Below are 14,620 nucleotides of genomic sequence, written 5' to 3' on the forward strand. Positions count from 1 at the left end.
GCATGTTGTGTCCTGGGAACACGGGATGGATGCTCTCCATGCTGCCTAGCACATAGACAACATCCTTGTTCATTTATAAATGCCCGTACATGCTAAAGGGAAGCCATGTTGAAGGCCATGCCGTGCATCTCATGTGTTTGATCTGTCTTTATTGAATCATTTGTGTACATATATGCAACATGAACACTTCTCACATGTTAATGGACATAACTGAAAGTACACAGATCTATTCCAGCATGGTATATATCTTTTGACATTTGCAGAAACTCCAATTCTGCCAACAGTAAGTCCCAAACAATGTCGATTTCCAGTCATGCAGTCTGTGTTTAAAGATAAATATACTGTATATGCGTAGTATCTATTTCAACGCCATCCATGTTGTCGGTGACCTGTGTGTGCCGGCAGCAGCGGTTGTGGGGTTGACAAGTTTTGTTTCCCTCTGGCGCTCCAGTGGAGGAGAGAGCAAGAGTTTGACCTGCAGCTGCTGGAGCGGGCGGTGCAGGGCGAGGAGGCGCGGGGCGTGGTCCAGGGGGAGGAGAGGCCGCGCTCCCACTCGGACGAGTGGCTGACCTTCCGCTCGGCGACCACACCGACCCGCGAGGTGGACTTGGAGCCCCTGGAGTACGATCTGGACCTCAACAAAGAGGTAGAGAGCAGCCTGACTGGACAGCTCCTTCAACCCTCCTGCATCACAGCATGGTCGCTTCTTCTCCATGGACTGACTGACCTTCAAAATAGACCGACTCACCTGCTCCATGGACTGACTGACCTTCAAAATAGACGACTCACCTGCTCCATGGACTGACTGACCTTCAAAATAGACCGACTCGCCTTCAAAATAGGCTGACTGACCTTCAAAATAGACTGACTCGCCTTCAAAAGAGGCCGACTGACAACTCGACTACCACACAACCATCTTTTCACAGGCTGAGCGGGAAATTGACCCCACAGTTAAACAAGGGATTAGGATGTTGCTGGAGATCAGAGTCTGTTTATTCACGCTTGTAATGATTTAGTCCATATGGACAAAAACTCTCCATCTGTGTTATCACGTGTGTGTGTGTGTGTGTTTTCGTGTGTGTGCGTGCAGCTGTCCAAGCCTCAGAAGGTGTGTATCCCAGAGCGTTACATCGACTCGGAGCCTGAGGAGCCCCTGAGCCCTCAGGAGTTGGAGGAACGCCATCGCAAGGTGGAGCGAATCAAGAGCATCCTAGCCAAGTCCAGGTACAGAGCAGCACACCCTCGGAGCAGTACTGGGAGCGTGCGTGCGTGCGTGTGTATGTGATTGGTGTGTGTGTGTACCTAACTCCAAACACCTCTCTTGTGTGTACCTAACCCGGTTGTTTAATCTTTAGAGCATTTTTATGATGATAATAACAGTGTGTGTGCATGTGTGTGTGTGTGTGTGTGTGTGTGTTCAGCGTCCAGAACCTAGCTCCTCCTGTGACCGTGTCAAAGCCAGAGCTGGTGAACCTGAACTCGGCCTTGAAGCAGCAGGAGAGGATTATCACCATGTCTTATGCACTGGCCTCAGAGGCCTCCCTCAAGAGCAAACAGGTGGCAGGTAGGTCCAATATTCTCCCTCTCTCTCTCTCCCTCTCGCACACACGCACGCACACACACACACACAGTGTACTCTATCTCTCTTTATCCATCCCTCTCTCACACACACAACTCTTTTGACTTTTAAAACTTCTAAATTATATATGTGCTGCAGATCTGGGTCCTACCTTACCGTAATACAAACAGACTTTTTAATGTCTTCTCAGAACTGTGCAGGCTTTATACCCACTGCCAATGACCTGTCACTGGAAATAAATATGTCTGCTTTGGACGAAGGACTTCCTTTTAGCCTTTCATTCAGATATGAACACTCACTTTCAGAAATCACTGCCATAAAAGTATGTGTCTGACAATATCAGTAAAATCCTGCTGGCATCACGTTGACATCCTCTGGATGAGAGGGGAGGAGGTGAGCTTGCTTTCAAGGCTGCCAGACGGATGGACGGAGGGATGAGGAGGGGGAAGACGAAGAGCTGAGTGATCAGGACGCTCGTCCTAATAACTGAACATTATTCCTTATTAGTGGAGATCAGATGAGCACAGAGAGCGCTAATTGCCATCCATGTGGCGTATTCTAAACATGGGAGGAATGTCTTGATGAGGCTATTTTGTGTTCTGATCAATGATCCAGTTAAGCCCTGCTCAGATTCTCTCCCTCTCGCTGCGTCCTGTAGCTGGCTCTTTGAACATGGCTCTGAACCCTCATAAAAGACACCCAGCTCACTTTTCATCTTTACTCTGAAGCAGGCAAAAAGGCAGGCAGGCAGGCGAGTGGGCAGGCAGGCAGGCAGATAGATAGACAGAGGCAGGCAGGCAGACAGGAGGGCAGACAGGCAGGCAGACAGGCAGGCAGACAGGAGGGCAGACAGACAGGCAGGCAGGCAGGCAGGCAGGCAGACAGGAGGGCAGACAGACAGACAGGCAGGCAGGCAGGCAGGCCGGCAGACAGGCAGGTTCACTCAAGCCTGTCACTGACTTACACTCAAGCCATCAGGATGTTCTGTAAAACTGTTCTGCACTGTAAAACAGAAGGTCAGCCATTATAACAATATTTCCAGCATAGTGATAAATCAGAGAATATTGTAAGTGGCAAGCTGTCAAGAGACTGTCTCAGGAACTCATCTCTACCTTTGGTGTGGAAGGGAGAGAGCTGCTGTGTGTGGGTGGGCTGAATAACAAGTGAAACTTTTCTGGAAGATTATGTGGGAAAGCTTTATAATGCTAACATAAATTTGCAGAAACCCAATGCCATATGAACTGTTCGGTTCGGATTGACTCGCTGTGTACCTATAGTACCTGGCGTTAATGCACTTCATGCAGTATCAAAGAGCTCTGTATATGGTAGTACATGGTACTACGGTATATGGTAGTGGCTGTAGGGATGTTGTAATTGGTGACCTTCAGTTATTAAGCATGTACCAGAGAACTGCTCCTCGTCTTCTCCTGTGACTAATGCCTTCCCCCCTTCTTGTTCTCTGTGTCCCTCTCCCTGTTCCTCCGTAGTGCCACTTCAGGCTAACTTCCCCAACATGCCTCCTCCTCCTCCACCACCTCCTCTTCCTCCTCCTCTTCCTCCTCCTCTTCCTCCTGTGTCTCAGGCTCCCCCCCCTCCTCCTCCTCCTCTAAGCAATGGATTTCACTACACGTTTGTCTAACCGCAGCGGAAAAAAAACAAAACAAAGTAAGGACTAACAGCATGTTCGCCTTCGCCGCGGAGCGGGGGGCCTCGCGTGTGTCTGCAACCTCTCTGCATGCTCCCTGCTCTGTTGTGATTCTGGGCCCGACGCACCTCGCCACACCAAGAGGACCCCCTTCCTCTCCCATTATCATCAGCTGCTTCACATCTGCAGGCTTCCACCACATCCCCACTGTGTTAATTGTCTGCAAATTGTTTCTTGTACCTTTGCCAACACGTGTACACACGGTGGATGAGAGTGGGAGGGGGGTGGCGGGGGAGGGGAGGGGAGGGGGGGGGGGTGTAAAACAAACGCTCCTTGTGCATTGTGTGTAATTAACAAAAGAAGGGAGGCACCTTTCGCCCTGGCACCTTGACGGTGGAGGAACAGCTGTATTCCTCCGCTCCTAATTAGCCCTCCCATCTGTGGGCTGGGGACTCCGCTGTTTCCACTCGTGCAGGAGAACTGTAGGGACAATAATGCTAGCGCTCCACTGTGGTCAGGGGATGGGCTCTCCTCTCTTGGGACGGGGGGGTTCTGGGGGGCCTGGACTGAGCGTCACCAACAGCAACCCTCCTGAACAGCTGTGCAGCTACTTGTGTTTGGGGTTGTGTGTCTCCTCATGCTTGTGTGTGTCTCTGTGCTTCTTCTGTGTTTGTTATAAAGCCCCCCCCCACACACACACACACACCTCCACACCCCTCATGTGTTGAGCTTAGCTGCTGGGTTGTGGGGGCACCGTGTGTGGTTGGGTGGAGATGGGTCACAGTGGTCAGGAGATGGTTCTGTGGGCATGGGTTTTGAAATGTTTGTCACAGAACAAATTATCACTGATACCATTTTCATGTCCAGTAAGGTATGGAAGCCCTTTGACCACAGACCCAGTCTCATTCCAGTACCGCATGCTGTGTCGACGTTTGTGTTTGCAGTTTTGGGTTTGAGGGTTTTCTGATTTGATCGAAAGAGTCGAGTATGTGGTATTTAACCCAAACACTTCTCCCACTATGTTGACATGCTGTCTGTGCAGAGAGAAAGAGAGCGGACAATGTTTACCAGTTCACCAGGTAGTAAGGTACAATCCCTTCCTTCTGTGAATCTCTCTGTCACTCTGTGGTACCATAGCTTGGCTTTTGGGATGGTCACGCATTGTAAAGGTTGTCATGGTTTTTCATGGAACTAGTAACACCTTTTCACCAGTTCATTGTATGGTAGCAGTCTTGTATGTACCAGAAAGATTCAATCAAATCACGTTGTTACTAGCAATGCTAGATGTTCTACTGGTGTGACCAAATCACACGTACTAACAATAAGATTCACTTCATTGGTATGAATATATATTATTTTCATATTCATATATCACCAGCACACAATGTTAGTCCAACTGTTTTGACTAGAAAATTTGACTAGAATATGCTTTCTTTCACCTCCTTGCATCATTCCATTTTGGCTTGTTCTTGGTTGACTCATGTTCTTTTCCCTGTCCTTGCTCCCTCAGCCAAAGCAGTTTCTGGACACTGAGGTGTTATTCAAGAAGACAACGCCCAACCCAACCTGGAGTCTTGAAGACAGACTGAGAGAAAGAAAGAAAAAGGGACACCTTTTGTTTCTGAGAGTTACACCGTTCAAACCATAGAGGATCGCTAGCTAACTAACTAATCTGCACTCAGTGTCACACGCAGTATTGACTTGGTAATACATTTGTAATAGCTCAAAAGAAGTAACTATTTTCCTGAGGAAATTGAGATATTTTGCTGTGGATGCTGCTGTGCATACTAACTCGGAGTTGTGTAACAAAGGTTAATACTGTAATAGAAAAAAAGTTTTATACTTGTTATTGCACTTTTAACAAACTGTATCGAAGTGAGGAATTGAAAGTGATATTTTTGAGATGAAGGGGATGTTTTGCTTTGACTTGCAGTGCGGTCTGAATTGGAAAACTTGTATTTTTTGGAAGAGAGATGTAAAACTTGTTCACCAACCGGATGGTCCTAATGAATATGTGGTACTAAACACGTGTCATGTTGATTGTATTTTTGTCAAAGCTCAGATGAATTTCTTACACCAAATAACTTGAAATATGATGTTCATGTTTATCTAGCACTGCCAGTCTCTTATTAGCTTGCCAAATGAACTTTATTTTTGCTTACAACATCCAGAAGAAAATAACCTTTAACTTAATATTTTCTGGATCAATTTGGCAGGTTGCACAATGAGTATTTCTAAATGTAAATATTAAAGATATTAACATGGTATTTTGCCTCATTAGAAGTTTTGTTGTTAGATTATGTTCAGCAAGAGCAGTTTTATACATTCACATTACTACGGTATCACTTGTCAATATCATGTATGAATAACTCAAAATGGCAGTTTCGAAATACAGACATTCAATGGATGACAGTAACACTTTTCATGTTTGACTCTGTTTTGAAATCTTCATAGGAAGAAAAAGAATTGTCAGCAGCCTTTATCTTAAACTCCTAGAGTGCATGATAACCCTCTATTCATGCTAACCATGTACAAAGGAAAAATACAAATGTGGCCTCATCACAGCGCCAAGGATTCCCTTTGAACATCTCTATTGATTGCTTTGACCTCTTAAATTTCATTCTTTTATTTGAAAAGGGGAATCAAACTTCAATAGGCTCAAAGGAGGTGAAGTTTCAATGCAGAAAAACTCCTTGAAACATGTCTTTAGTTCAAAGCTTTTCCATCTAAAAAGGGCATTTTTAATTCTGTGTCTCTACATTTTCAACCAAGGTGTGCTTGTATTAACACTGTATCTGAAGCATAGAATCATATCTTTAAATCATGATTTTCCCCCATGCAATTGTAATGAAAACCTCTTGAGTAAAACATGGCAGCCTATTGAACTTCGGTAAGTTTTTAAACATAGTGTTACTCCACACTGGGATCTTTACGACTACAAAGCCCAAATATTTGGGCCGTCGATGCTCATTGTTTTATCCGTCTGTGTCATTCATCAGACATGAAATGCTGTATATTGATAGCTGCCGTAAGCCGTAAGTTTTGAATGCAGTATGCAGCGCAGGCTTCTCTGGTTGGTGAGCCAGAAGTGGGCCTGTGTGCGGCTCCCTCCCCTGTGAGATCTTTATATTTAATTGGAGAGTAATTACTCACCCTAGTCTGCAGTGTGGAGGGCTTTGAAAACACCTGTGAGATGGGATGCACCTCCCCAAGCTCCACTGTGGGAGCTGCCCACATCCTCTCTCCCTCCATCCCATCTGCAGGAGTGGGGGCGGGGGGCCCCAGAGCGCCTGCTAGCCCTGGTGGCAAGAAGACCCATCACATCCGCTATTCTGCTTATTTTGCAATAAACAGGCTGTTTTTTTTTTCCTTTCACCCTCTTCTTGCAGAAATCCACCCAAGACCATCCACAGAGGATTGTGGCATTTCCATTTATTGACGTTTGGCTGCTGGTTTATATACATTTGTTATTCTATGCTCCGGACTTCAAAGAGAATGAAATAGGCCCTATTATGCTAATTCTGTCCTGTTCTGTTAAACGTAATCAAGGGCTCACGCATTAATCCTTAACTAAATAGTCCTTGCTGGATCATGGAAAGACTCTTCGTTGTACACAGAGACATGAGTTGGCGCTCTTCTTGTTGCTGGGTACTTTTGGGAGAACATGTGCCTTTTGTCACACAAAAATCTCTTTTGGTCTAATGGTAGAATGTTAGAATGTAAGATTGGGACCACACTCGATGTGTCCCATAGCCTTCACTTCAGACTTCTGAGGATCAACTTAACTTCCGCAGCAGTCTGTTTCTTTAGGCATGAATGATTTAGGATTTTCTTGCTAACGGATGGTCAGGCTGACTTGGTCTGGCCCTGTCACCACACATCGTAGGTTTGCTCGTTGTACAAGACTCCCAACTGCACATGTGCTGAATCAAGAGATCCGATACAAAAGATCATTTGATTATAAAGTGGTGCGTTATGCTCTTTTATCATTTCAAGTTCAATATACATGATTTAATAAGGGGTGGCGAGATGCTCAATTATTGAGGAGAAAAAGAGCTGGATATTCTCTCAAACAAGCGTACAGTACAGACAGGGAAAGAGAATAGCAGAGAAAAGCTGTGATGTCCACAGGCAGCAGCTTCTTATCAGTCACATACTGTAAGGTTACCCTTAACTGGATTGAGACACCAGACCCTTTATTGTGTTATTGTATTCCCATTTGCTTTGCTACAATTAGCTTTTCATCAAACACACATGCTCTACATATTAATGATTAAGTTTGAGTGTTTAAGAAATGCTGTGTTAAACAAAACAAAGACTTACTCTCATGTTCTTTAAGTGCAAGCCATTAACAATACCTACAGTAAATTTGGCTTTTTGAGTATGAAGGAAATGCCTTTGGGCATCCTCTTTGATCCACGAGTTACCGCCTAACTTTGGAAGCCAAACAGCTGCACCTTTCATAACACATTAAGGTGAAACACTCTCTTGGCACTGGAAAACAGACGGAAGTGAACAAACCGTAGTCCACCCACTTAGTTCAGCCGTGTGTGTGTGTGTGTGTGCGTGCTCATGTATGTGATTAAGATACATCAAGATAAATACTGTGGATTGATGAAGCAACAACAAATAGACTATTATGGTTTCTTTCTTTTTTCTGAATTCTTAATTTACTCATTGATCATCTGGCAAATATTGACAAGGGCAAAAGTCCATGATTACAGTATTTCAATGTTTCATTACAAATGTGTTGATTAAGAGACACAGCATGTTGCTCTCCTCATTGCAACATAATTAATCAATCGTTCTCTGTTCACTTAAAAGGAATTATTAGATACTGACTAAACTTGACGAGTTCTTGACGAAATCTAGAGTTACAAGTAAAAGATTTGGGTCAGCTAATGGGAACAGACTGTCCCACTTTACAGGTCCAGTTGGGAAACTGATTATGTGCATGTATGCAAATGTTGCTTTAGTTAATTACATAACTTAGCATTCATTAATAATTTAATTGTGGGGGTTTGTGTTGGTTATTGATGGTTGGTCCACGTTCAGACTGGAGAGTCAACTGAAGGGTGTATGTGCGTGAAAGCCTAGGCCATGTCTTGATTATGGCTGCTGTACAGTTACAGTATGCTGTAGTTCTAGAGTGAACACTTTCTGTAAACTGTAACTTTGCATGGTTGCTCTTTAGAGCTCCACTATTAATCTGTAATGTAGTTACCGCAGGGCACCGTTCACTATTGCAGCCCTGGAAAGTACCTAACTGGCCAAGGAAGCACATAAAGGGAGCATTGTTGGCTTTCAAAATTATGCAGAGCAATGTTTACCAAAATAAATCATTATGGGGAATTACACTGTAGTTTACACATCCCAGGTGAGACAGCACTGAACTTTCATGACTTAAGTTTCTTATAGTATTCTATAAACATTTCTCTGGCAAAACTGAATCAGCAAATCAACGTTTTAAGGAGGACTACATGTATCCTTCGCACATTTCAGGCTTATCAGTTATGATAAATAGCTGGACATTACAGTATGGTTCTAAATTCAACGGCCTGCATATTTGGTCAGGGGTAACAGATATTGTACACTACAAAACTAATTATGCTAATAGGATATATACAAATAAAATACATGATTTGCTTTCAAAGTGTTGGGTCATGTGATGCCATCCCTTTTCTACACATGATCATAATACATTGTGAGACACACATCTCAGGGACAATACACATAAAGACTGCCTTTCCCCAATATCAACCAGTTGCCTGTGAAGCCGTTGGTACAGTAAGCGTGGAATGACCATGTCAATGCCATTTCTGACGTTTTTGTGTCCAATGCTATGTTCAACATCTCAACTGGAAAAGGTTGATGCACAAACTTCAAAAGTGTAAATCCTATTTTACAAAGATCTAATATGATTCAAACATGTCTGTCTCGTGCAACTATTCTATATAATTACCATGTCTTGCCATCAACAAAAAACATAATAATGAATTGGTTTTCCAACCAGCAAAAGTTAATAGTGTAGGACCCAGCCTCCGTTTCCTGCCACATGACTGCAGTTTTTTAATGTTCTGTCTTTATGAGTCCTCTGCTGTACTCAAAGTCTACGAATGCAAACATAATGTCCTACCAACCTTGGAGTTGACTCAGCCAGAATCGAACCGGCAACCTTCTGATTAATAGCCTGACTCCCTAACCGCTCAGCCATCTGACTCCCTACACAATCTTTTTTTTAAACTATAAATTGGTAATAAGTAATGGTATTAAGTTATTTTCTAGATCTTATTTATTATCCCTGTCAAACATTTCAGTCTGTTTTGTATCTGATTTCTGAATGTCATTGCTGTGTAGCACATCATCTCGAGAGTGGACTCCATGAAGAACCATGACTGTAAGCTAGGCTCCTTCATAGGAAGCATGCAGCAGTGATGCTGAGTAGACACAGTGTGGTTTCCGTAAGACAACCCAACGTCTCACACCATCCTATCATACTCCTTATCAGCTCTGACAGAATGCTGTTTCCTAATTAACCATGCAGAACAGGAGAAGAACACATGTTAATTTAATGTAACAAAAATGTTGATTTTCATGCACTCTCCTTTTCAAATATTTATGAGCTAGACTTGCATTTCAAAATGCATCAAAGCATCTCAGTCTATGCAAATGTGATCGATGCTTCTGCCTTACCCACAACATGTTGGATGGACACGAGCTTCTTACACAGCTCCGACAGACCAGCTTGTTTAGAGATACACAAGGAGCACAAAACAACAGACAATATGGCGGGTTTTGAGGTCTGAGGTCTATTATGAAGTTACATCTGATAGATAAATCTCACATTGCATTGAGTCTAATATTTTTTTAGGTTAACATAAAAGGGAATTGCCTATATTTTGTAATCGTAAATGTGACATGTTATTATTTTTTTGTATTTATTAAATGTTTTATAACAACAGTACTGTGCATAAATGTCAAATGCTTTCTATACGCAAATCATTGATTTCCTTCGAGTGTTTCACAGACTAGTTCGGCAACCACCGAGTAAATGTATTGACACCCTCACTTATGTGTTTTTGAATAAAATACCTCAAAACAACACTGTTATACAGTTAGACAAACTGTACTTTGGGTGTGAGAAACAACTGTGAAGTTCAAGAGCGCATTTCTCAAAGTGACCAAAGGGTGGCGTATGAGGCACGTCCAACACTGACACGAGCGATCTCCACAATTCCAGCTTCATTAAATCAATCTACTCCAAAAAATAACAAATAAATAATAATACGATAACGTTGAAGAAAATACATCATTGATAGCTTTATTGTTAACATAGTTTACTATAATATGTTTAACATATTAGCACATGATACGGGTTAATCTAAATAGACCTAGTAATTCATCTCTAGAGTTTTCATATTCTAACATTCCTTAGGAATGCCAGTTCAGTAAATAGCTTAATGAATCTCAGCCTTAATGAGTATAGCAATTAAGGGGACACGTTTTTACCGCAGTTAAAAATAACAATTTAGCCACCATCACCAAGTGAAAGTAGAAACAGATCATTTCAAACCAAAACTTTTTTCATTTTCTTTCTTAACAAATATCATGTAAGCTTATAAAAATTGATGCATGTAGCATTTTCTCTGTGTTTATCACAATCTTGTCAAATGTATGTCTCTTGGTTGTCTACTTAAATTAAGTTGGTTGAGTTTTGCATTTGAGGAGAATAGAAAAGACGTTGACATGGTAGGCTATATAGAAGTTTAAAATAGATTGCATGTCGCGAAAGCAATGCCCCGTGAAATACTTTACCTCTGATAAAAACAGGACATGAAGATGTGACACATGGCGATTTAATTGTGTCATCATTAGAGCATCTTAAAATGCAAGAATGAATGACAGACAAGAGTCTGAGCAGAGATGGCTTGGAAGGGCTGTATTCTGGCAAGCGTCTCTCTCTTTCTCTCTCTCATCTTCTCCTCCCCTCTCCTTACCCTATGTGACTCTTAACAAACATCATTTCTTACAGCTTCTTTCCCTGCCATTGTAAGTACAGCATTGTATTATTTGTGTATAGAACGAGTTAATCTGTTGTCCTCTTATGGAATATGGAATGTTCATAGGGAGCGCTAAAAATGTTCGGTCTGTACTGAATCTTGCTTAACTTTTACAGCATAGCTGGAATATTAGTTTACAACATTTTTAAGTTGTTTAAGACATGTAAACTCTGTCCATGGTATTTCGACGTGTTTCATATCCCACTTATGTTTCATTTGTACTCGTAATGTATTCTTATCAACCACTGAAAAGGGTGTGTGCGACTGCGATTTAAATTTGAAACCGATGCATTTCACAAATGATAGTGTAAATTTATGCTGCAATTTAGTCTGCGTGATTCGCCAGAGCTTTTATAAAGTAGTGGTCGTGACTTAATGTTCTTACTGCTACAGCTTGCCTACCTGTAGCCCATCGCAGAGCGATAGTTTTCTTTTGTCTTTAATCCTAGACAGTTTACAAAATGTTTGCGTAATCAGCCATCAAAACAGCTGCCCAATAGGCTACCTGTAGATAAAAGTGTAGGCTAACTGTAGCCTGTAAGGTACGATAATATTTTCCCTTTTATTTTCACATTTTGAACCGACTGTAAAGACTATTGTTCTGTCACTTTTATAAAATGCTGCACTATATTAATAGGCCTATATTTCCTAAAAGCGTTTCGTCATAGCAGCGTACAGTGATGGAATAAAATAGGCTACAAAAAATGTATGTCCCTTTCAGGAAAGCTATTTTAAGACTATTCTTTCCAACTTTTTTGTTAATACTATCAAGTAAATCGTTTATCCGTGATTGATTTAATAGTCTATTTATAAATTTAGCGCATTTTCATTGTTTGAATCATGTCCGTTTTACATAGTGAAGCAAATTGTAGGCTAATAAGGTTCTGGCGACTGAGGACCATGACAATAGACACTAAATGATGAGTGGTTTGACATTTGCCAATCATGCCTAATTAGAAGATTATAAATATCGTTTCATAGACTATGAGTACAATTATGCCCATGTACATGAAAAAAAATATCTGGAAGAGCATTGAACGCAGAAGGAAGAGTTGTTTAGCTTACCTTGTCTACACCTTTGCATTCCAGTGAACCGGAATGCCAGACGAAGGCTATGTGCTATTGCACTGTGTTCAGTTTATCAGTGGTATCAAACAGTCAAAACTCATACCCCCTAAGTCTTTCAGGAAAAAAAAGACTATTATAAGAAATATTTTAAAACTAGCATTGATGTTACGCTACATGTAGGCCTAGTAACATTCATCATACCATAAATTAATGCTGTTCTCCTGCTGTTGGCCTTGACTATTTGACCTAACAGGTCACTGCATACGTGCAGCCTATAGAGTGTTGTGAGATTGATTTATTCTGATCAATTTTCTGTAAAATAATGACTCATTTTGTTAATCTTTTCTGCAAGTTTACTTTGTAAACTGATTATTGTCGTATGTAGGTTACCTTGAAATGTGACTTTGATTATTAATTAGACTATCTATCCGGGCCATCAACAACAGTTGCTTAAAATTTGTTGCGAAGCCTAAACCGTCAGATTCAAGGCTTGTAAATGTTCCTAAATATCTATCACGAATATTGTTTTGCTGGTTGATGTTGATCAATCCCAAAGCAACCGCTCTTCCCGTCATTATTATTCAATCAAAAACTATTCTGCTCCGCTCTTCTCTCTCTCTCTCTCTCGTGCTCTCTACCTCTCTCGCTCTCTCTCCCTCCCTCTTCCTCTCTCTCGCGCGCGCATCCCTTGTCTGGGAGGGGGAGCCCTGCCTCTTTGCCTTCCTCAGATCAATGCCCTGGCCACTCACTTTCTGATGTTGCACGACGGGAAATGCTTTGAATACTTGCGACATGGCCGCTTGCATTGATTGCCAAGATTGACAGCTCTAACCATCGTCTTCTGTTGTCTCAGAGCAAGAGAGGGGAAATAAAGAGGATAGATAACAACAAAAGCTCCTTGCAGTTTTGACAGTCTAACTTTATAGAGAGAACGGGATCCCCTCATATGGCCCGTGGACACAACAGCAGACTTTAGTTCTCTTTCGCTAGATAGTGATCCTTATTTTATAACATAATAGACAGACACCGGGATACAGCGAAGACCTGCCTCACCCTTGCTCACTGACTTTGCCAAGGTAAAATTGTTTAGTTTTCAACCTGTTGTTTTGAGATTTCATGAAACTGCGTTATTTAGCATGTTTCTTACTAGTTCGCAACTGAGTTCGTTCCTTGGATGTAAAGTAGCCTATGGTATTCTTTACCGCTTTGTCCACGTTGCGCAGCTATTTGATGATTTAGTCTAGAATACTAATAATAAGATTGACATAGCCTACTTTTAGGATATCATTTTCAAAAACATTTTCTATTGGCCTGCGAGACAGTCACTTCTATAGAAGCGTGAAGACAACACGAAATCGGAGCGCTCGGGGAGGACGAGCCCGTCCCGGTTTGGAGGCGAAGCGTTGCTCGAGTCGGCAATCGGTGATTCCTTGGTTTACGACAAAAACATTAGGTTACTTGTAGTCTATTATACACTTACCTACATTATAGGCTATGTGTAATTTAGGGTGTTGGAAGGACCCGTTGTGTGTTCCGAGGCGTGCGTGCGTCAGCGAGGACAGCATAAGGTCTGAACAAACTCAGACGATGTCCACAATACAGCTGTAATGACGCAGATTAGTCAAATAAAGTCGCGATATTCCATTTCAAGTAATTATGCAATTATTTTCAGCCGTGTGTTGTTGTTAAACTAGTGCTCGATGAGCTAACTTTCTCCTCGGGGAGGCAATTTCACGTTTGTCCACGAAGCGGTACTATTCATTGATAATGCTTGCGTTTTGCCAGTAGACTATCGTTTCTCTCCCCCGTGCGTTTCTTGATGCGAGCTTCACAAGTTTATTTGAACCCGTTCACATAGTCTGGACCGTACTGTGTTTTTTATTTGCCCTTAATATAATTCATCACACAATTCGAACACAATTTTAGAATAGAGTACATGGTAAACCGTTAGCTGAGAGGATTAATTGTTCCCTATTCCAGGAGCTTGGGAATTTGCTCTGTCTTTACTTTCTCCGGAGGTCAGGCGAACTGACCTTAAAAGAATGCACGAGCCATAAATTAAATTCAACAACTCATCGGAAAACTGGTCCTTCCAGACACAATATAGCCTACCTGGACAAAAACAGGCTCCCTTTCCTAATCTACTTTAATCGGTGATCTTGGACTATTTTGGGGGTTTAAGTAAGTTTTCTTTCTAAGTGAGCTACAACTGTAATTATGGGTGTAATTATTTTCACGGTCGAGCCGTTTTGTGCAGTTGTCATGTTG

The 14,620-nt window shown here is 42.0% G+C and overlaps 2 protein-coding genes across 9 annotated transcripts in view; both read left to right on the forward strand.

Moving 5' to 3' along the window:
• plekha7b (pleckstrin homology domain containing, family A member 7b) overlaps positions 1 to 5,491 on the forward strand; it is a 30,348-nt gene extending 24,857 nt beyond the window's left edge. For 6 of the 8 annotated variants that reach the window (XM_062470802.1, XM_062470803.1, XM_062470804.1 and 3 more), the window contains 5 exons: positions 452 to 646; positions 1,091 to 1,224; positions 1,422 to 1,564; positions 3,067 to 3,244; positions 4,735 to 5,491. In XM_062470802.1, the coding sequence (XP_062326786.1) occupies positions 452 to 646; positions 1,091 to 1,224; positions 1,422 to 1,564; positions 3,067 to 3,218 (624 nt within the window). In that variant the 3' untranslated portion in view covers positions 3,219 to 3,244; positions 4,735 to 5,491. Of the gene's footprint in view, positions 1 to 451; positions 647 to 1,090; positions 1,225 to 1,421; positions 1,565 to 1,769; positions 2,386 to 3,066; positions 3,245 to 4,734 lie in introns of those variants that run through there. The other 2 variants (XM_062470806.1, XM_062470805.1) reach the window with 2 other exon arrangements.
• Positions 5,492 to 13,111: 7,620 nt separating this feature from the next.
• The window catches only part of sox6 (SRY-box transcription factor 6), a 188,407-nt gene continuing 186,898 nt past the window's right edge, over positions 13,112 to 14,620 (forward strand). The window contains exon 1 of the mRNA XM_062471825.1: positions 13,112 to 13,428. The gene's annotated coding sequence lies outside the window, so the exon portion shown is untranslated. The remainder of the gene's footprint in view (positions 13,429 to 14,620) is intronic.

This window comes from Osmerus eperlanus, chromosome 10 (assembly GCF_963692335.1).
Source record: "Osmerus eperlanus chromosome 10, fOsmEpe2.1, whole genome shotgun sequence".
In the NCBI taxonomy this organism is placed as follows: Eukaryota; Metazoa; Chordata; class Actinopteri; order Osmeriformes; family Osmeridae; genus Osmerus; species Osmerus eperlanus.